Consider the following 22175-nt stretch of genomic DNA (forward strand, 5'->3'; position numbering starts at 1 on the left):
AGCGTGAGCATCTTGGAGTGAGCTGCTGAAGAATGGCAACCTCACTGGAAATAGACGTTAGCCGGACAGTTGTATTGGTCTGTTGTGTTGTTTCTGACTGACTTCCTGTGATAATGTTTCATGACCAGGTCTAACTGGGAGGAGGTCTGGGACGCGCTGGAGCGACTGAACCCCTCGCTGAAGATACCAGGGGTTTCAGGCCCGTTTCAGCCTCCGATTAACAGAAAAAAATGCATTGACCTTTAATACATTCCAGAACTGGCAGCTGTGTGTTCCAGACTCAACACAACACAAAAGTGTAAACCAACTATAAATGTCCATTATAGCAGGGAGGCAGCAATATCGGTATCGGCCTGATGTTGGGATGGCCTCCGATACCACGAAACCGATTTAAATGTCATTTTATGACAATTTGTGTTTGTACTGCAGTGAAACTTGTGAGCGTCGCCCATATGGAAAAATAATTCGAAGTAACCTTATGTGTAATGGTGTAAGTACTTGGTATCGGTGTGTACTCAGATGCAAGTACCTGCACACTACTGGTTCTGTAAAACACTGGTACCGTCCCTTTATATATTATAGAGAGGCTCCTTGGAGTTTAAGTCTTCAAACATTCACACAGACTGTGAGCTTGTTCATCAGCACGGTGCTCTCATTTAAGAGTGTCAGTACTAAGAGGCAGAGACTGTGTTACTACATTCGCAGGCCTGCTGTGGTGCAAACGTCCCCTCTGTTTAAGCACGGCGCCGCTCCTTCAGACAGCAGAGCGAGCTGGAGGAAGCGAGAGAGTGGCGGTTTAACACACTCTCCAGGCGACTTATCGTGTTTGAGGAAATGCTCAAGGTGTTGTGGCTGACCTCCAGAAGCTCCTTGGACTGACTCCGGAATGCAAATGACTGACACAGACACATCCGATCTCCACTTCCTGAAGCTGGACCCCTCACCTTCCACCCCCTGCTGTTCTCCTACAGAGGGCTCCACTGGGGAGGTGCTTTTTATCTTCGTGCTTGGAACCTCAGCGAACACGGAAGTATCCCCATTTTGTTTTCTTACACCTTTGGGCTGAAAAGGTGGGCCCCGAGACCAAAAAGGTTAAGAACCCCAGCTCTATAGACGACATTCCTTTCCACGTAAAAACCTTCTGATATTCATTCCACTTCCTGTTTGACTCGCTGTACTGATCCTAGTGGTGTAGCACACGACATCGGTGAAGAACTGAGCTGGGGACTAATGAAAATGCTGTCTAGGTAGCAAGACCAACACCGGAGGGACGCTTGACCACAGTCTGGCAGAAGGAAACCTACCTCTGTTTGTAGAGATAGAAGCCAAGGCCGGCGAAGATGAGGGCAAAGAAAGGCACGAGGATGGCCACAGCAACTGAGCTGCTGTTGGTGGAGGCGTTGGATTCAGGATCAGGGAGCGTCACGTTCTCTCTCACACTCAAACCTGCAGAGAGGAGACTTGCTCATCCATCTACCAGCTCCGGCGCCTGATGACACGGCCATCGCCGTGACAACCATGGCTGGTCATCTGGCTGAAGATATTTGTCACGAGAAATCCAGAACGTGAAGAGCGAGCATGTGACACATTTATTCTGAGGCAGAGCCGCGTGCCGCCGACAGACGGGCAGATGTGACTCAGTCTTCAGAGTCGTGCTGCCTTTTATGGAAAAAAGTGGGTTTTTTTTTTATTTAAGCACTGCATTCGCTGTGAAAAAGAAAGAATATTTCTGCCCCTAGATTTCTTCTGGTAAGTCAGATCGCTCAGCCAGGGAGGAACCATTTCAAGCTGAAATTACAAACACTGTGATTTATGTGACTGAGAGATGCTGAAGGAGACACGTACCAAACCTCTGCAGTCCAAACTGGCCGTAGTCTTTACCCTGGATGAAGCCCTGGAACACGTAGCTCACCCCCTCTGGCTCAGCCGAGACCTAGGAAAAAAGCACAGCTCGAGCTCCTGTTTCGACCCGTTGGCGTGAACAAGTGTGACGGATCTCGGCACCTGAGAGGTTGTTGAATCTTCTGAACAAAAGACAACAAACGCACTATGAGCTCTATTTAGTCAAAGAGTCGACACGTTCTGTCAGTCGACATCGGCTTTTACTCTTTCAACTTCTTTCCACGGGCTGCGTGCCGCGCTAACAATAGCTCTACAGTGTGAGGCTGTCAAACGCCGTTCTGAAGGAGACGCTCAGAGGAACCTGACTTTCACCTCCACAACAGAAATGCAAAGATATACCGCAGCTGCAGGAGGCGTCTTGGATGTGACGCGCTGAGTCGCATTCATTAGCGGCGCTTCTAAAGCGCGACGTTCAGACAAAACTAGTTTGTCACTTCTCAACTGCCTTCTGATCAGTGCAGAAGCTTTTTAAAAAGATATTCTGCTTCCAGCCGATCCGCCAACAATCTGGACCCTCCTCCAGTCACACCTGCCCTTCACCTCCGAGTCCGTCCTCCTCTCATTCTCCTGACTGTAGCACCTAGGTCCTGATCCTGAACTGCTAATACAGTGGAATCATTTTACATCAAATATTATTCACAATATTATTTAAATATTTGTTATTTACATTGTCAGAATAATACAAAAACAAGACTCTATGACATTTATGTTACAAGTTATTATTTTGTATTTTATATTCTACATATTTATATACAAAAAATATGGGGGGAATATAACCAAAAAAGAAAAAAAGTAAATGCATTTTTGAAAAAATAAATTAAAATAAACAAACTGAAATAACTATGATGTGAATAAATATTAAAAAACAATGGAACATAAATAGCAGAAGTAAAACAAAAATGAACTAAAGAACATTAACGCCTGACATTTGTACATGCTCATATTGTTACAGAACTTGGGCGAGTGAACAGAAGTAGAGGGCCACATCTGGCCCCCGGGCCGGAGCATATGAGATGTGCGTGTGCGTGAAAGAGATTTTTCTCATCAGTAGAATGTGTGTGTGCACGACAGCGAGCCGTCTGTGTTTGTACACCAGAGCTTCCGAATCCACTCAGATGAAAGGGTGTGTGTGTTTGTGTGAGTGTGAGTGTGATGCAGCTGACGGCAGCGACACCGTGGCTCTCACAGAAGTCGCAGCAGTCACTTGGAGATATGCGACGATTCAAGTCCTTCCAAATGATAAGCTCCAGCGACTTGACTTAATGACTCTCTCGGACCATATCTGTGTGCACAGTCATCTTTCATGGCGAAAAAACCTCCCTCCAGTAAGCCATGTTTGTCGATTTACTCCGATAGCTCTGCAGCCTCAGAATTTGCCGGTTGTTTCAGGGTCAGTACTCGGATATTCTCTCCACCACCTGACTCTAGATGGACCGTCCTTGCGTGAGCTCCTCGCTCTCGACAGTCCTGTCTCCGTCTCTCTCTAAACATGAACTGAGACTCATCTTATACCTGTTTCATATTCAAAAATGGACAGCATCGCAACGCTCTCTTAAACAGTACTTATTACAGACGCTGTCAACAACAATTTCTAGCAATTATTGGGAGCATATATAGAGCTATATTTATGGGCACTTATAGGGCACTTTCAGCAACTGCTGCCAGGGTGGTGACTGGATGAATTTCCAGGTGAGTATTTCATGACTGTGACAGGGCGAGCTGCTGCAGGGGACGGGCACTTTTTCCAGCGATCACACTGATGCACAAGACACGTGGCAGCTGGGATGAGAACAACAACAACAAACATGGAGGAATCCCTGAACAAAAGCAAACAAAAGCATTTGTTTGCTTTTGTTCAGGGATGTTTTCCACTACACAATGACCAGGGTTTACACTACTCTGAATGGACTTGAAATTCTTATAAAAATATTTTCAAGACATTAAAAGAGTTTTAGTTGAAGGTGATATAAAAACTTCAATATAGATATACAGATTAACTGTGCTATTGACAAACGGATGCAAAATAAACAATATTTTGTTGGTTAAATGTATGTATGAGTCCATCATTTGATTCAGTAATATAGCAAATTCATTCAAATTGAAAAATGCAGCTTCTTGTGGCAAATATTCTTATACCATTAAACTGCGATTAATTGAGATTAAATATTCACAAATTCTCTAATTCGTTAGATGAATCGTTTTAATGGAATCCCACCCCTAAAAAATATGAATAAATGAAAAAAATAAAACCTTAACAAAGGTGCAATGAGGTATGGGGAAGTGCCCACAGATCTTGCACCATACACTGGAACCTCCCCTCAAAAAAACAGACTGTTTATGTGTCCAAGAGTCAATAAAGTTTCTTCCATTCAACATAAAACTTATGAACAATTATCAGGCCCAAATCAGAGGCGACTTATCATAAAGACGGAGGGCACCTAAGTTTGGCGCCCAGCTGCTGCAAATTCCAGTGTCTACTCACAAATCCGTCCATGGCCCAGGTCTCCTCAGTAATCCTGCTCAAAGAGCTGTGTGCCAGAGCTCTCATCTGGTGCAGCAGCAGCATCAGCCGTGCCTCCTGGCGCTTGTACACTCCTACAGTGCGGAAGACAAGAGGCAAGAAGAGAAATGGTGTGAATGAGGGGCCATAAGAGCGGGGGAGAGTGATTAAAGATGGAAGCAGAGGAGGAACGCAGGGAGAATATAAATAAAGTCTGAGCGGCAACAGCCTAGGTGTGTGTGTGTGTGTGTGTGTGTGTAAAAGTTGTTGTTGTTTTAATAGGCTCTGGTGTCGCCACCTACACCAGGTTTCACGTAACAGAGCTCAGCAATTCATCCTGTTAGCAGACAAATGAACGGCGGCGGCGGCGGAGTCTTCGCTGAAGGGAGGGTCAAAAAAAGAGAAGAGCGAAGGGGATGGATTGAAGGCGAGCGGTCAGACTGATGCACTGCTCTTTAAAGCCAATAGTTAATTTCCAGGCTCATGCATGGGCTCATTGGGTGACGCCTGATTGGCAGCGGGCGCCGTCCAAATAAATGGAACTGACACAGAGAGGTAGCGAGAGGAGGAGGAGGGGGGCAGACGGGAGGAAGTGGGGGAAGACAGATGATTTATGGATGACTCACCAGAGAGCAGAAACTCCAAGCTGCTGTCAGTTAAAGTTACATTGACTTTCCCTGTTGTGGCGTTGAAGCTTGTGACTGTCAGAGTCACCGGGTGTTTGTGGCCCTTGTAATTGTAGGATCCCTTCCACATGAAGTCAGGAGCGAAGACGTCGTCGGGAACTGTGAGGAGACAGACGTGGACAGCGCTCAACAATCTTGGTTTGCTCCGTCTTACGCTTCTTTGGAGCTCCTGTGCAGGCTGACGCCGAGTCAGGAAGCTTTGGAGTGTAACTGTGGCCAGTGTCCAGAAGGCATCCCATAATAATGAATCATTCCCGATCACCTCCACGTGTAAAGGTTGGCCTCACACTGTTCCCTTCTCAACTCATTTGGCCAGACTCTGTGATGGCAGCACTTTGATTCACTGTTATTGATGAACGTCTCATCTTCATGAAATTGAATACATCTCCAACTGCCTTTTCAGGACGTCGAGGGTGTGGAATTCCAGGTGTTAATATTCTTTCAAGCTGAGTGAAACCTTGACATGAATGGTTCTTCATCGACAGTGAAACAGACAGACAGAGAGACATTTCTACAAGTCACAGGTGAATATTTGTAGGTCCATTCCTTTGTGAAGGCTGAGCTTCGGGGTAAACATCTATACCTTCAATCCCTATGTAGCGAGTCATTTTGAGCGACTCATCCTGTTAGACCAGCCGGTGTATATACAGTACCTTCCACTAATCTGCAACTGACCTGGCAGGATTAAAAACACACAGAAGGAAAGGAAGGGGAAAAAACAAAACATCACGTGACAGTGATGTTACACAGCTTGAGACTGGCATTAATACAGGTTTCATTCATATCAGAAACTCTCTTTCTGGGTTCCATTCATAAACATAGCAGGTGAAGTCTAAATGAATCAAAAGGAAGCGGTGAAAAACACGAGTTACCAGTTTCTTTGGCACACACTCCAGTTATGAACTAATTCAAGCACACGTTGAGGGTATTATGAGGCCTTTTGAAGCTCATCCAGTGCCACTTCCTTCAGTCAAAATCTGGAATAAAGAGCTGAACAATGAAGAGGCGCTGAAAGCTCTCTACCTGAGTCTAATGGAGTTAATCCTTCCAGTGTTGCGCATTGAAACAGAGACTTCCGGAGGCTGCTGACCTTGTTTTGGTGGGAGCCCTCGGGGGAACCGAGGTTTGCTGCGGACCAGTGAAAAAGGGACGATGCAGGAGCATCACGCAGGAGCTCAGGCCCCTGACTGGAGGAGCTTATCGGCCACAGTAGCGCCACTCGATATTGACTCAGCGTGCCATCATCGACACGCCCCCTGTGGTCACTTCAAAAAAGTTTGCATAATCCAGATGGAGCCAGTTAAAATCAACTGCAGCCGAAAGATGACAGTTCCTCCCCCTTAAATCTGACTCTGTTCACATTTTAGTCTAAAGAAGGAAGGTGAAAAGATGCATCACAGTAATAAGCCAGAGACCTCGGCGTGATAGATCATTTCACGAGATCATGGGTTCAAGTTTTCACATCATTTTTGGGGTCAAAATTATCGTTTTCTTCTCCCATATGACTCAGAAAAAGCACTTATTGGGCCAAATTCAGAAATGAATTCCTGGATCAGCAGCAATCAAAAGACTATATTTTAGTTGAACTAGAGACATCACTGCTCACACGCCACAGAACCTGTGGTAGGCGACGGCGACAAACTAGATTTAGTGTGTTTTCAGAAAGAACAAGCTTAGCTTTAGCTTAACCCTCGAAAAGGCTTTTGGAAAGAAGAAGAAACTACCACTGCCATTTAAACGACACACAGCAGTGTTCACGTGTCGAACCCCTTTCAAAGCTGGCTGCAGCTTTATATAATGTCTCTAGTCATTGGTGAGAGCGACAGATGTTTTTCACTCCTTTCAGGGACACAGACGACGCTGTGCTAAGACGAGGAGCCGCTGCAGAGTTGAAGGTCTCACCGTTGCTGGAACATCGATCTATACCTTCGTGTTTAGATGGTAGCTGATACAAGTGGAAGGCATCATCTGTCATCCCCTCTGTGATAAAGGCTTTTGAAAAAAACCTTCATCGGGGATGTATAGCGCTCATGCAAGTAAGAGATGTCTGGGAGAGGCGGCGACAGACTGACAGCGCCGTGTCTCTCATCTCTCAGCAGATTGCAGAAAAGTACCTTGTCTGGTAGCTACTTCACTACTTGGACTAAAACGTCTGACACAGTTCCAGAGTGTCATCCAAACTGCTGATAGCTTCGCTTCCTTCCTCGTCTTTTTAATGAAACTGTAGCCCGAGGTCACGACAGCTGGCACTTCTAGGAACACCGGAACGTTACATGCGGCAGATGGATGTTCTTCACTCACGCACGAGGCACAGGCTTCATGGAGCGAGCTCAAGTTTTCACCAGATGCATTTCAACGCACAGGATAAACACAGAGTCCAGTACGTACCATTTATTTTTGGACTCGGCGTCCCCATGATCGGTTTGATGGTCTTCTCTTGTGACTTGGACCCGACTGCAGATGGGCATAAAAAAGCATGTCAGGCGGTGACACACAAGGCTCCACAGTCAAGATGGAGGGAGAGTACAAGTTCAGGCTTGTCAGAGTCAGAAAGACCGAACATCTTTGGGTAAACAGAGTTCACTTTCCTTCAAGCACATTTGAGATTGGACTAGTTTTACAGAGGGAATGGCAGCGAGAAGAAATGACCAGAGAGTTTAGCCCCGTAAAGGTTTGCGATGCTTGAACTTGAAGGTCGCCCAGTCCTGAGAGTTACCCCAGGTGATGCTTATCCAGTCGGACCTGGCCCCACATGAGGCACCAATAGCGTTGGTTTGATGCAGGAGGAAAGTCAAGGAGGAAACTGAACCGAGGGGACATGGACATGGTAGAGAATAGGGCACTCTGACTTGTAAGTCAGTCTTGTATGAGACGTCAATGGATCCTATGTTCCCCTCAAGCCAAAACTAGACAAAAGGTGACCCCCAGGTCCAGTTCTGCCCATTAGCAGTGACACCAGGAAGTGGCGTACATGTGGCGTCACATATTGACTGTAGAGAAGTGGACTCAGTGGTCCCATGGTGACGCCACAGGCGGCGCTTCAGTCCAACACGTTCAGTAAATGTGTGTGTCACGCCCATGTTGTGTCATCAGTCGGAGCCCCTATTTTAGTCCGACCCGCAACCATTCAGTTTGTCAGTGAATTCAATTGAAAAGCCTAACTTATCGACGTGCAACACAGAAGGCCCCCTGGTGTAAAACCAGTCCGATCCAAACACAGCTCGTCTCCAACCGTGTACACACGTCACGCAGTTTCAAATCTGGTTTGTGAATACTGTGTTGACTTCTCCCACGTCACACACCCACGCAACGTACCTCGGCACACCGGCACTTTGCCAGTCCAGCTGCCGTCGGAGCGGCAGACGCGGTGCTCCGAACCTCCCGCGAGGAAGTAGCCTGGCTGACAGGCGTACACCAAGGTGTATCCGTACGAGGGGAGGTCCATTCCCACCACATCAGAGTTGGCCGGCGTCCTGGGCTGCTTGCAGGAATGAGCTGGAAATCAGGCAGAAGGCACATTAGTTCACACATTACCCCACCGTCGCAGGGAGATTAGCAACTCAGAGGGGGTGAAGGGAGAAGGGGGGGGGGGGCTGAAATAAACATGAGCACCTGTTGGACAGAGAGGAGGAGCTGGCATCAGTGACCAGACTGACTATTTTAGGTCAGTGAGAGAAGCCCTGTGGGGTCCCGACCCCGACAGTTCCGGACAACAAACGCGTCATCGTGTCGCTGTGTTTATTTCCCCAAGCCATCGCTGCTATCAACGGAGTTTGCCTCTTCAGAAGAGCTGAGGGGAATCTCGCAAATGTAAACATTTGAAAATGTTTTTCCACAGTGATGTTAGCGGAGTGACAGGGAAAATGCCTGCGAGGGAAATAATGGAATTGGTGTTTTTCAGGCCCTGGTGCCCTCAGAGGGGAGCTGTTTAACATTTTGTGCGGGAGAGGATTCATGAGAAATCAATGTTGTTGACATTGGACTGTGATGTAAAGTGAAGTTAAAGAGGAAGTGAATGTTGTTTGTCTCACCAAAGTGACAGACAAATATCCCCTTTTTCCCCTCAACGTTTCAAAAACCATCTCCGTAATCGGCTGTCGCTTTTTCCCCAACTTCGCATCACAGGAAATGTTAATGAATCGACGCACAAATTAGACGTGCTTCTGGGTGACTTTACTATCGCTCAAGTTGGTGGAGTTTCTCGCTGTTCAATCTTTAGTTTATCGGTTCAGCTGCTGTGCTGGTTCAAAACATTCAAGAGTCGTCGTCACATCCAACCTTAGAAACGGAAAGTGAGGTGACGAAAGAAACAACTGATCAAACTTGATTTATACAGCACTTGAGTCATGATGTAAAATGCCTTCTTCGCAAATGTCGATATGAAATGGAGGAAGCACTGCGGTCAGATCCGGGGGGCCATTAACATTAAGGGCAGCAGCGGTCAAGCACCAAGGAAACAGGTCAACAGAACCAGATCCCTGAACTGGAGCAGACCCTTAGTAGAGCGGACTAGCGGAGCAAGGTCCCGTGTGGGCGGTCCCATGGGAAAGGAAGGTACGGCTGTGTGCTCAAACTGTTTTCTCACCCGCTCACTGTATCAGGTTTGGGCCCATAAACCAGCCTGTAGTGCAAGAAAAGACGCCCCAGGACGGAGACTGGATCATAGTTTTGGGATAATTCTTAGACTCAGACTTTCTTTGTTGTCATTGCACAAAAACATATCACTATATTGTCTCCACAAGTAGCAAAAGGAAAGAAGAAAAGTGCCTTGAGATCTCAACGTCCATCCCTGGATCCAGTGCTAATAGAAATTCAGCCTGACAGTATTGGACCGGTCCAGTCTTCCCACCACCCGGGCTGGAATCAAGAGCCAGAGCCAGAGGTCGACGGCTGGTCGTTCCTGCAGCCTGGAGCAGCCGAACGTCAGAGGCACATATTCAGAGGTTCATCACACACTTGGGTGATGTCTGTCACATCAGTGAGGCTCAGAGGTTTGTTATCCATGAACAAACGTCCCCGGGTAAGCCAAATATGAATGAGAAACAGGGTTAATGTGGCGATGAGAGCCGCCGTGCAGTCGCTGTTGGGATGTGAGAGCGAGCGAATGCAGAGGAGGAGGAGTTCCCCCCGCTGGAGGAGAAGTGGAAGGTGCCAGCACGAGTGACAACAAGTCCAGAAGGCTGAAGAACGTGTACTCTAACAGCGGTGACCACCCGCCACGGCTACCGCTCCAGTTAACAGATTTACTGACTTCTCAACATTCACACCTTTAAAAATCTCTCATCCTTAAAACGAAAATCCACTTTTTTTGCTCGGACATGTTTGTGTGCCAAGAACCCCCTCCAGGAAATGAGCATGAGCATGGAAACGCTGCAGGATCTTGGCTCTTCTAAATACACATACATAACCTCAAGGACTGCTTGACTTATTCAAACCTTCCTTCAGCACCGCCTGAAAAAATCCTGGCAAGAGAAACAGCCTTCCAGGTTCTTCTGCTGAGCCAAGCTGGGGAAGCAGGATGAGCCGCTGACGTCCAGGCCCAGGCGAACCTCTCCAGAACCTCAGAACTGCGTGATCTCCTGTCCAGGAGGGGTCCTGACAGGAGGGACGGGGGCTCTGCTTGGGGTCCCTCCCAGATGGCCGAGCTACTGGCGCAGTCTTTAGCCTCTTATTTACAATCTGGACCGTGGAACTCTTGGTTAGAGTGTAAAACACCCGGACACGTATTGGTCAAGTGGCAGGAAAATGGAATGATGAAAGTGCAGGAGTGAAAGTTTGTTCAGGTAAATATGTAATGCAGTCCAAATTCACTTAGACCATACATGTCATTTTGGGTTCTTGATACTCTCAAAAGGTGAAACCCACTGAATATTTCCAACAGCATCTCAGTAAATATCATTATCATAGCACTTTTTTTAAAGAACTAATGAAAGTGCCCAGAGGTCAGGCTGCATTGATTGTTTAACAAGGAAATAAAAAAGAACTTTTTTTTCTGGCCGTTTCCAAAACCGCCACACAAAATCTTCATCTCATCATCGGTGAGATAAATTGCAAAGATTAGGATTTTTTTTCTCAATTTGGGAGTCACACGAGTGAGTTGTTTACATCCTCCACACCATTTTCTAAGGCCTCAAAAGGTGCGGTGATACAAGAGCTCGCATCAGTGAAGTGCACAAGTCTTATCATTTCCCCAAAACTCTGAATAATTTATCTGCAACTCTTTAATCGCTGGGAAGTCGTGCCACGGAAGGTCACCATTAGTTGTGCGGTAAAAACAACACTTAAAAGCGCCGTAAAAACTGACGCTGCGATGTTCCCAAAACATCCTCCATTTGCATATTTCTCCTGAGTGCGTAAACACTTCCCAACGTAAACAAAAAGGAGAGAAAAAAAACAAATTACCTGCTGCATCAAAGCATCTCAGACCCAGGCTCAGAGGCATTACCAATATTGTGAAGACTGATGTAATGTTGCCGCCTCGGAATGTAAGAATTTGTTTCCAGCTGTCGAATGGAAGCTGCGCGAGTGAGACACAGTAGCAAATCGCTCCTTCATGGCGTCTTAACAACATTAGCGGTGACAGGGTGTGGAAGAAAGGCAGAAAAAAAATGAGCCGCGTGGCAAAATTCTGGAGGCAGGTCTGTTTGTTGGGAGCGATTTCTGTTCGAAGCCGACTCATGCTACAGCAACGTTTGGACGGTACGAGGTGGTCGACGAGGCTTCACAGCGATGGGACATGACAAGGCTGTCAGCGTGTGTCCGCGCCGGCGCCAAGATTAAAGACACTTACGCGGCGGACGAGCTGTTTTATCAAAGACATGTCATTTAGTTTTGCTGGCAACACGGCGGACTTGAGCGCGGCTGAGATTAAGACAAAAACAGGAGGTGCTGTTTGCTCTTGATGGAGCGTCCTAGATGGGAAGAGTGATGGAGGGAGACGAAAGCAGCAGCCGGGCTGATGGATATTTCAGGACGACGGAAATGGCTTTTCAGAGGAGCATTTTTAGGTCGCTGTGGTGTTTTCACAGCCGCTCCTTGGTGATTTAATACCAGATAGAAGATGTTCGCCCAGGAATTCCACTCGGTGACCTATTTTGGAGCCGAACGGAGCCAGAGGACAGAGGATTTGTCAGAACACTCCGGAAGTCTGAGGAGAGCGCGGGTCACAACAAGAAGCCATCAAGTGTTCCCAGCTCTCCAGGGCAGACGGGCAGATATTTCCAGGTTTAAGGAGTGTCTGTTTGTCCCGACGGGAAGAGCTGGGTTTTTATCAGCAGAGGAAGGAATCGGAATCAAGAGGGCTGGACTGAGAAAAAAAAAAACAAGGCTGCTGGCCCACCATGATGGTCATGTGACTATCAAGCACATGCGTTCAGATGAAGCTCAATTAAAAATAAAGAAAAAAAAAAACAAAGCATAAATAGAAGTCAGAGAAAGAAGCCTCTAATTTAATCTGACGTCAGCCTATAAAATCCATACATCAGTCGCGCTGTTGTATAAGCCGCACGGCTCAGACCGCGAGGAAAAAATTGCCGCTAATAGTCCGGAGACTATGGTAGTTTGAAGCTCTCTTCACATGCCTGAACTAACCACAACCTCTGTCTTGCTTTTACGTGACTGCGAAAATGTGTTTCAGTTGAAAGCCTCATGCAAAGTCATGCAACGCTCCGGCGTCAGTAGAGGTTTGTTTCCCAACATGAATGTACTATGCCACAGAGTGAGGTTGGGTTGGTTAGGTTAAGGGAAAGAATCTCATTTACTCCAAGTGATTTAAGAAATAAATCTCGCTATAAATGCATCATGTTGGGAAGCCTATCATAAACCGAAGAAACCTGCTCTAAAATGAGAGAAAAGAAGTCGTATACCCTCCACAAAATGACCCCCCACACGACAATAAGCCAATAATGGGAGGGCGGCTGGTGCGGATGTTGCTGTCGATGTGCCCCTGAGCAGGACACTGAACCTTGCTTCCTCCTCCCACCGGTGCATGAGTATGCGTGCTAAGACATCACTGTGAAAGTAATAGCGATTCACCAACTAAATATTACTGCGGAGGCAGAGAGTCCTGTGGCTCCACCGAGTTCCAAGGTCTGAAAGTTGGTCCAAAGAAAGGACAACCGTGACATCAACTTTCAGTCCTGGCTTTTCTCTTCAGTCCGGCTCACGCGCTTCTCCCTGTCATGATTTGCCGTCCTCATTTCAGCTGACACACACGGCTGTAAAATCCACCCAGCACAGGTGAAGGCAACTTTTCTGACAACACACTTGCGCATATCCTCTTTCTATACTTGTATTTGAAGGAATATGAGAGGAAATATGTGGGACCTGTCTTTCACGTTAATCTGATGTGAAGCAAACTTGCTCAGCTCGGCACACAATCATGCGTAACAAACACACCGTGTCAGTAAACAACACATACCCGATGGATTCCAACAAAGCACTCGTAACAGAAAGACTCGCCAACTTCCACTAAGTCAAGGACAATGAGTGAGAGGAAACATTTTACCTATGACAAAACTCCCGCTTGAGCTGGCGTGTCGGCCGTGGGATCAATTTCACTAACAGTGCTGATAATCCTTTCAGGTTTTCAGCCTCAGCTAAGGATTGCCGGCCTTCAATTTTAAATCCATTTAAGGCGCCGCACAATAACAGAAGTGAATTTCAACATACAGGTAGAGGCTGTTTTTGTCATCGTCTGTCACACGTTGTGTTGAACAGTCGTGACCACTAATAATTCGGAGGGTCAGCAGCCTTTAAACTTCCACATTAACTTTGAATACATCTCCAGGAGACTCATTCGACCCCAAATTCTTTGTTGGCGCTAGCAATGTCAGGACAAGCGCGGAGAGGAATCAATCCATTTCTGGAGACATCATGGTTGATGGAGCGGAGCCAGGGAGCAGTGCAGCCTCAGCAGAGCTCGCAAATAAAGTGCGCTTGCAGAACACTTCTCAAAGTTAAGCGAAATAAAATTCAGCGTGATATTGGGCTGCAATTTCATTTGGCTGCTGTACAACATCAGGTCTCGGCCTTTAAGTACAGATCGTGAATACAGTTGCAACATTAACAGAGTGTTTGAATAAGAAGAGCAAGCTAGACGTTCAGATGTGGTCATACTGCCATTAATAACCAGAGTAATGACACGCTTATTACAACCATTACTGTACTACATTGCACCACACCAGGCGGAGAAGCAAGCAAGCTTAACGGTTATGCAGTCACGACTCGTGAAGTCTAAACACAGTGACTCATCATGATTTTAGCTGACAAAACTTAGCTTGGCTAAAAGACATTTCTGGTTTTTAAGTTGCTTTCCAGAAGCTGGGAGGAAAAAATACCAGTAGCCAGCGATCTTTCCAACCACGATAAGTCCAGTTTATTCACGTTAATCTGACCTTAAATAACATCATTCTATACACAGACGTACCACCAGAAAACACAAGTCGCCGGCAGGACCTGCTATGTTCATTGTAGATGTTTCTTATAGATAGACGTTGACATACTTTCTGTCTCTTCTGAATTTAAGTGAAAGGAACATTTTATCAACGCGAGACTTTATTTGTGATTCATCGCGGGTTAAGGCTGCTTTAGTGCGATGAACTGAGATTCATTTTTTCAGCTATAGATGGGCCTGATAAAGACTTGTCGTTGTTGTCTTGGTTCCATTCCTGGGTCTTCTCCTGTTCCAACAATGTAGCAATGCGAAATGTTAAAATGTCGTAGCTAAAGCGGTGAAATTATCGTAGTCACAATAGACATGTTTTCACCAGGAGGTGTGTGACTCTCTCTGGGAGACAACAGCTTGGTAAACCTGGAGAGACTCAGAGTAGAACTGTTCTGGACGCCTCCTTCAGACTTCACTGAGAGTCTCAGACATGATGAATCAACACAAGCCACTAAACCTAAATGACTACAGCGACATGCAAATTCCTCGGAACAGAAATGAACTCTGAAAGCACAAGACGCAGATCAGGATCGAGACTCCCGTCTGTGAATGTGTCGTGTATGTCAGAGGGGCAAATGAGAGGTTTACAGCCCACCGGTCATTTCGGTGGCTCGGTAGGAAATTACAGCCATCAGAGGAAACACAACAGAAGGAGTGTTCAGACAATAGCTGTAATTTACTGTGCAGCGAGGAGAGACTGGGGAAGGTGCACTGCGAACGCTTACAGCAGCGGCAGGTTCAGTCGACAGCACTGCAGAATTACCAGCGACCAGATGGGGGGACGGGGGGGAGTGAAAGGTGGGAGACATAAAAAATTCAGCAAGGGAACCAGAAGAAAAAGAACTCACGGATACAAGTGGGCTGCGTTCCGGTCCAGGTGAGATCTGGCAAGCAGACGCGGGTGGTGGAGCCCTGGATGATGTGTCCCTGCTGGCACTGGAAGTCGATGCGGCTGCCCACCTGGAAGCAAAGCGCACAGCAAAGGAGGGGGGAGTCAACATGCCCTCAGTTCGCTGCAGGAGACCCAGGAATTACTGAAGTTCTGCTGAAGCAGATGGACACTACTCCTGAAGGCAGCGGCTGTCCGGAGCGCGCTCAGACACGCTGACGCCAGACAGTCAATCTCCGGCTATGCAGTGTCTCTACAGTACCTGGATCCCTGAATAAAAGTTTCACGGCCTCCTCTATTATTCAAAGTGACTGCAGCGAAGACCCTTGTTTGTCCGTAGGGGTCAGCAGTGTTTCCAAGTCGAGTATCAAGTTGTGCATAGTGAACAAATCCTGTGCTCAGATGATGATTCCAGTAACGCCACACACATTGTAAACATTCTGTAATTATTCAGTACTACATACTGTACGACTGTTCTATTTAAGTATTGTGAAGCACGTAACGGACTCATGTATTTCATGAACATTTCTCTAGAAACTCAAGCCTTCAAGTGGTACCAGAAGTAGGATGTTCTTGATCCAAAACAAGGAGTTTTTTTCCAATGTGGTCGGGTGCCGATGACATCATCAAGGAGAGTCAGATCTAATGTATTAGCTTACGAAATTAAATATTTTCCGAGGCTGTTTTCTGCACTTCACTGTCGCGGAGTGAAATACGAGTCTGATCTCTCATCTTGTTAAGAAAAGTCAAGTCTCCACGTCAAGTCAAGAAACCGTCTGGTAGTGTCCTTTCTCGCCAAGTCAAGTCATCGGCTTGTTTTTTCAAGAAAAGTCGCGTCTCCAAAAACAGACTTCACAAGAAACAATCTCGAAAGAACAGATATTTGCCACCAAAGCCACATGAAAGGGATGCAGCTTTATATGAAGTCAGATTTCTTCCAGCTCCGAACGAAGCACGGCGCGTGAGCTGCAGCTGTTTGGAGTCAAGTTCAAAACCTTCCTGGATCCAAACCTTTCATCATCATCTCTTTCCGGTTCTCAACAGTTCCTGGGCATTTCATTGAGATTTGTTGGCAGTTATTTTGCTGACAAAAAATCATCAAAAAAACCTCAGTGGCTGAGGTAAATATGATAAAAATACGTGGCGTCTGCTCTGCTGTGGCGGGGGACTCTGGAATCACCGTCTAATTGCAGTAGTTCTCAGTCAAATGGAATCATTGAGAGCGAAAACTCAGCCCATCTATGGCATTACTCGGAATGTTTCTGGGAAGCAGTCATGCTGGAAGTGACACTTTGAAGGCAGTGAATGCGGCGGCTGGGGGACTCTTAAAGGAGAGCAGATCTCAACCCATCAATTATAGAGAGCCGGATGCATTTCAACATTGTAAACACACAAATGTAAACATGCGTGTTTTTGCTGCAGCGAGCTTTCATGTCGGGATGAAAACAAGTTTACCTCTGTCTCACAGTCTTGCACAAACATGACATCAGCCCATGGAGTGACTGATGCTTTACCCTGCTAGAAAGTGCCCGTTTGAAAGAGGGCAGCATGGAAAAGGCCCCGCTTTGATTTGGAATTGCTTTTTCATGTTCACATCTGGTCTGCCTCCGAGTGCAACTGGTGCCTCACGCCCTGGGTCACTGGCTAGCTACACAGCCCGGTGCCACCAAGACAACTGTGTCACGCTCCTCAGATCTCTTTCATCTTCCATAATAGCACTTGCAGAGAAATTGGCTTGAAAAGCCGATTTAATGGGGTGAGATCTTACCTTGAACCCTGTTGTGTAATTCATGAAGCCGTTCTCAGGTGTCCCGGGATTCTCGCATGTGGTTCTCAAGGGCTCTGGAACAAGCATCACCGTGTGTTACAGGGAGTCATTCATAATAACATCTGTGGCAAAGTGTCTCCCGAAGCAACGCGAGCAACTCTCGTGTTGACATGAGGCATGAACAGGTTTTTTAGGGTCACGTCAACAAACCGACCATCTAGCAGAGATTGGGTTGCAGAGGCAGCAAAGAGCTGAGCAAAGAGCCCCAGACCTTCCTGACCGAGTCCAGACGTTGGCGGTGCTGAAAGTGAGTCAGTTCAGTCATGGATCTTAATGACAAGTGGAAGTGAATATAATGACAATATTTGAGTCCTGTCTCAGAGTGGGTGCGATGTCTGGACCTCACCTTGTTTATCTCACTTTATTTGAGCTCTTACAAGGTCATAAGAGCTTTAACTGTTGCCGTACGTTATGAGCCTTGTGGAGCATTACGTGCAATATAATTACCAATGCCACACAAGCTGGGTGTGGCCTGGAGAGCTCCTCTGTCCTTGAACTCCTTCAACATCCATCTATCAATGCCAGCGGTACCAGGGTGGTGTTTGTTATTGCCGATATTTCTCTGTGTTTGCCTATGTCCCAAACCAATTTTGTAAGTCCTTTTTTCCTACACCTGTTTTGTGTTTTAGTTCCGGTCCGGTGGTTTGGGCCTTTGACGGCGCCCATCATTTCTTGGACTCATTTGTCGGACACCTGATGACCTGGGAACCAGCACAGACGCTCTGAGGTCTGGTTTTGGCTGACAACAGTTCGCAGTCACCTTTAGATTAAATAAAAAAGAAGAAAGGAGGAATGATTCTGGAGAACGGAGGAGCTACACTGCGTAAAGGAGCTTTGACGCTGGCTTCCTGACTTCATGGCACAGGGAGCAAGTGCCGCTCCTGCTGGTTTTGGGAATTGAACTGGCTGCCTTCCAGCTTCAAGCCAGTGACTCTTGGAAGAGCGATGGAGGCAGCTCCTGGCTCATGCAGTTTATGACCACTATCAAGTGTTTTGTTTCTTCACCTAAACTAGGGAGACATTATACACATTTTGGGAGATTTACACTGAAATTTTGGATGACAGTGAGTGGTGTGACGCTCTTATATCCCCACTATTCCACAGCCAGTGCTCTGTAGGGACCGTGTGAACGCAATGAATGAGCAGTTACCTATACACCGTGGCTGCGAGCCGCTCCAGGACCCGTCCTCCTGGCAAATGCGCGTCGACGATCCCACCAGCACGTAGGGCGTCCCGCAGATGAACGTCACCTCCGACTTGAAGATGAAACTGCGTCCTTCCCGGCGTCCTCTGGCAGGTGTTCCGGGATCGCCGCAGAACTTGGCTGCAGGGGCACATCACCAAGAGTTTATGGCTGAGTCGAAGGCCGAACATGACGTGGAACCCACGAGAGGCAGCGCCCTCACTACGGCGCCGATGCCGGCCGTTTATTTTCTGTCATGACACATGAGCGTCACCGCAGCCGCTAATCTCGGCGACGCAGCCTTTAGCAGACTCCTGGGCTTCTAATTCAGAAATAATAAGCTGTGTGGGAAGCTGCTGCGGTCGTATCCACACAGAGTCAGGAACTCTAACTTCTGCGGGGAACTTTGGAGTCGTCGACCTTGGTGTTGCACACCCACATTTATCTTCTTGAGAAGATATATTTTTACACTCACCAATTCAACGGTTGACACTGACAAAACAGATTAAACCAACAAAGACAGCAGAAGGTCTGGAAGAAATGTTCGCAGCTCATCATCGTGTCGGCTCCCTCAAGACCTTCTCATATTTCTCAGTGCAACAGGAAGTCAGAAATGAATTTAACTTTTGCTGATTTTCACAAATCCTCAATGAGCGGTTATGACAGTGCTTCTCAATTACTTTATGTTGCGCCCCCAACTCTCCGCTGCCTTTGTAAATAGTATCATTTGTCTATAAAATTACTACCAGGACACCTCCGCATCACATTGTATCCTTGTAAACATGAAAGAAAAGAAAGTAATGTAGATCAACTTCCAATAAAGAATGACTTTATTAACATTGTTTTAGGCTGAGACAGAAAAGACTGCATCTTTTCTGACTTCAAGACATCAATTTATGTAAAATTCAATTATATATATATATATATATATATATATATATATATATATATATATATATATATATATATATATATATATATATGATCATGTCTTAAATGCGATGAAGTTGAGACCAGACTCTTGACCTGAGCGGTCAGGGCCAAAGAGGACACTGTTGGATTAAGTTGGAGGAAAACCAGGGATTTAAGTTTGACAGGGTCAAAGGTGAGAGTTGGATCTGCCCATTAATGCTCAGCTTATACAATATCGTCATTGCAGATGGACCAATAGGAATGAGCCTTGCTTGGAGTTGCAGGCAAAATGTGTTTAACTGTTGCTCAGCTGTTACGGCGTCCAGGACGGAGCCCAGAGGGCCACCAAAGGGGGCAGCAGAGGGCTTAAAGTGAATGAAGAGCAAGGCATCTGTGACAGTGGAGTGTGTGTGTGTGTGTGTGGAGAGCAGGAGGAGCAAAACAGTCTGAAGCCACTTTTCTCACAGGAAAGGTCAAGCAGGCCACGGGGCCCAGTTAGGAGAGCGGCTGACTATTTCTTTACAACTGAGACGTCGGTCGTGTAGCAGAGACCTTGATGCAGAAGGAGGTGCATCCTCTCGCAGCGAGCTCCTTCCTGTTTTGGTGAGTCCAGACTGAAGGTTGTGTGCAGCCACAATAATGACTTCCATCATAACTATTGAATCATGGGACAAATCCGAGGTCAATCAGCTGCATTTCAAGGTCAAGTGAACTGCAGTCAGTCGGTGCAGCGGTTGCTCATCAAAGATGCAGGCCCTCTAATTGGACTCCAGCGAGATGAGGCTCATCGTATTTTGGGCGCAGCTTCCTCCATTTGCCTCTCCCCGACATCTAATCAAATTGACCGGAACAATTCCGCTGGAGTGGCTCCTGAGGAGGAGAGAAGCTGGAGCGCTTTACACACTGTCGAGGCGCATTTGCTGCCATTTCTATTGAACGTATAACCCCATCAATCCTGTCTAACCAGGGCCATCAGCCAGCGACTCCTGGGCTGCAGGAGTTCTGCCAACGTGTCGGAGCGCAGAGGCGGAAGCAGGAGTCACAGCGCTCAGTCATGCAGCCGGAGCACTGCGGGATAAAGCCAATAATAAGGCGGGCTGCTCCTCCAGACCTGACATGTGCTGCTGCGTGGAGGTCTGGAGACAGAGATAAGTTCTCGCTTACTCTCAGCCTGGAAGTCAGGAACCAACAGGGGCTTCTCGCCGCAAATCCCTGACATAACAGATATCTAGTAAAAGAGAAGATTAGAATCCAGCCGCATGCAGGAAACTCTGAAAGAAACCATTTACCGCTATCTCCGAAACGATTCCTTCTATTTCTCGGAGAGTGTGTTTGTCAGCGCTGGAGGTCTCCATCAACGCTGCCAGAACTGACGACGGGCGGCGACCTCAGAAGAGTCACGCTGCTTCAAGGTATCGTTCCTTTGGACAATACGGGCGAGGCCTACATCAGTCAGAGTGGCGGAGCAGCAGCGGAATAACGTCCTGTTCTATGGATGTGTAAGAGGAACGGCCCCGGGCTTAACCAAGCTCAGCATATTTAATGACCCCCACCATCTGAGAGTGAGTGATGTAGGTGTTGGAGGAAGAGAGAGTGGTGGAGCTCTTCTTCCTCTCGTAGCCTCTTCCTTGATGAATTATCGATGCCTTTGAAGGCATCAGTATTCAGAGGCCAGATTCAAAGTGGGGAGTCACACCGGCCTCCCAGCAGAGTGCTGAGCTGCAGCGCGGGGCCGCTGCTCTCCTCCCCACGTGCTCCCACAGCAAACATGAATGTGCATCTTAATCCTGTTTGGCTGCACATGCCAGAGCAGAGATTTGAGAGAATGTTTTGGCACCGGCCGCAGAACTGCTGAACTGCAGTTCAACCCAAAAGTGCTGAAGCAGGAACCGCAATCATATTTCCTCGCGTCCTCGTCAGCTCGGACCCACTGTATATCAAATCAACGCCAGGCGCTCGCTCTGAAATCAGCCCCGCTGAATTGAATCTACCTGTCAGCCGGAAAATGTGGACGAATAAATTATTGACAGATAAATGTTTTTTATGTAAATAGACGCCGATAAAGTAGTAGTTTCATTTTTTTCTCTCTTTAATCTTTATTTAATCGGGCGAAGTGATACCAGAGCACAGCACAGCCGCCGACACAGTGTGTACTGCTATATTTTGGGGGGTACTTTTTGATCCAACAAATGTCAGTTAGTAGAAAAATACTACCAAGAAAACGTCTACAGTAGGGATGCTCCAATTGATCGGTCACCGATCGTGACCGGCCGATGTCAGCGTGATCCTCCCGACTCGCTGCTCACTAAGCAGCAGCGTGTCACACATGCTGCACAGGGAAGTGCCTTCACACGCAAATAGAGTTTTCTGGGCTCGTGAAAGTGAGACCACTGGTTCCTGAGCAGCAGGCTGTTAGCTTAGCAGCATCTGCCGGTCCAAGCGTGACCGAGCTAGATGACCTGGTCGGTTGGAAACCGACAGGTTCCGTCACAGTTTTTGAGGCAGGTGCAGCGTTCGTCAGCGACTTACCACCGGTCGGAGTGCTACCAATCTACAGTGGTACCATATTCATTTTTATTAAAAACTGTCTGGTCGTGGGGGCAGCAGCAGAAGTGAAGAGGGCCAGACTTTACTCTCAGCCTGAGCTCCATGTTGGGCACTTCCAACAGTGAGTTCAGCTGTGACTAGGAATGGGCTGATGAATGGAAGCCCTTTGGCTCAGCTCTTTCATCGCATGGCCATCGTTCCTGACGAGTCACAAAAACATCCAAATATCTGACGACTGCATTCTTGAAGCCTCAAGTCGCGTTAAAATGAACATCTGGAGCGT

At 47.1% G+C, this 22175-nt stretch overlaps 1 protein-coding gene across 4 annotated transcripts in view; it reads right to left on the reverse strand.

The window, feature by feature from the left end:
- Positions 1-22175, reverse strand: part of LOC128746586 (CUB and sushi domain-containing protein 3-like) — a 237853-nt gene that overhangs the window by 2407 nt on the left and 213271 nt on the right. For all 4 annotated transcript variants that reach the window (XM_053843734.1, XM_053843732.1, XM_053843731.1 and 1 more), the window contains 9 exons: positions 18401-18574; positions 17191-17264; positions 15382-15493; positions 8404-8583; positions 7477-7542; positions 5029-5187; positions 4385-4497; positions 1846-1933; positions 1305-1446 (listed from right to left, as the gene is read on the reverse strand). In XM_053843734.1, the coding sequence (XP_053699709.1) occupies positions 1305-1446; positions 1846-1933; positions 4385-4497; positions 5029-5187; positions 7477-7542; positions 8404-8583; positions 15382-15493; positions 17191-17264; positions 18401-18574 (1108 nt within the window). The remainder of the gene's footprint in view (positions 1-1304; positions 1447-1845; positions 1934-4384; positions 4498-5028; positions 5188-7476; positions 7543-8403; positions 8584-15381; positions 15494-17190; positions 17265-18400; positions 18575-22175) is intronic.

The sequence above is a fragment of the Synchiropus splendidus genome, chromosome 15 (genome assembly GCF_027744825.2).
Source record: "Synchiropus splendidus isolate RoL2022-P1 chromosome 15, RoL_Sspl_1.0, whole genome shotgun sequence".
Lineage (NCBI taxonomy): Eukaryota > Metazoa > Chordata > Actinopteri > Syngnathiformes > Callionymidae > Synchiropus > Synchiropus splendidus.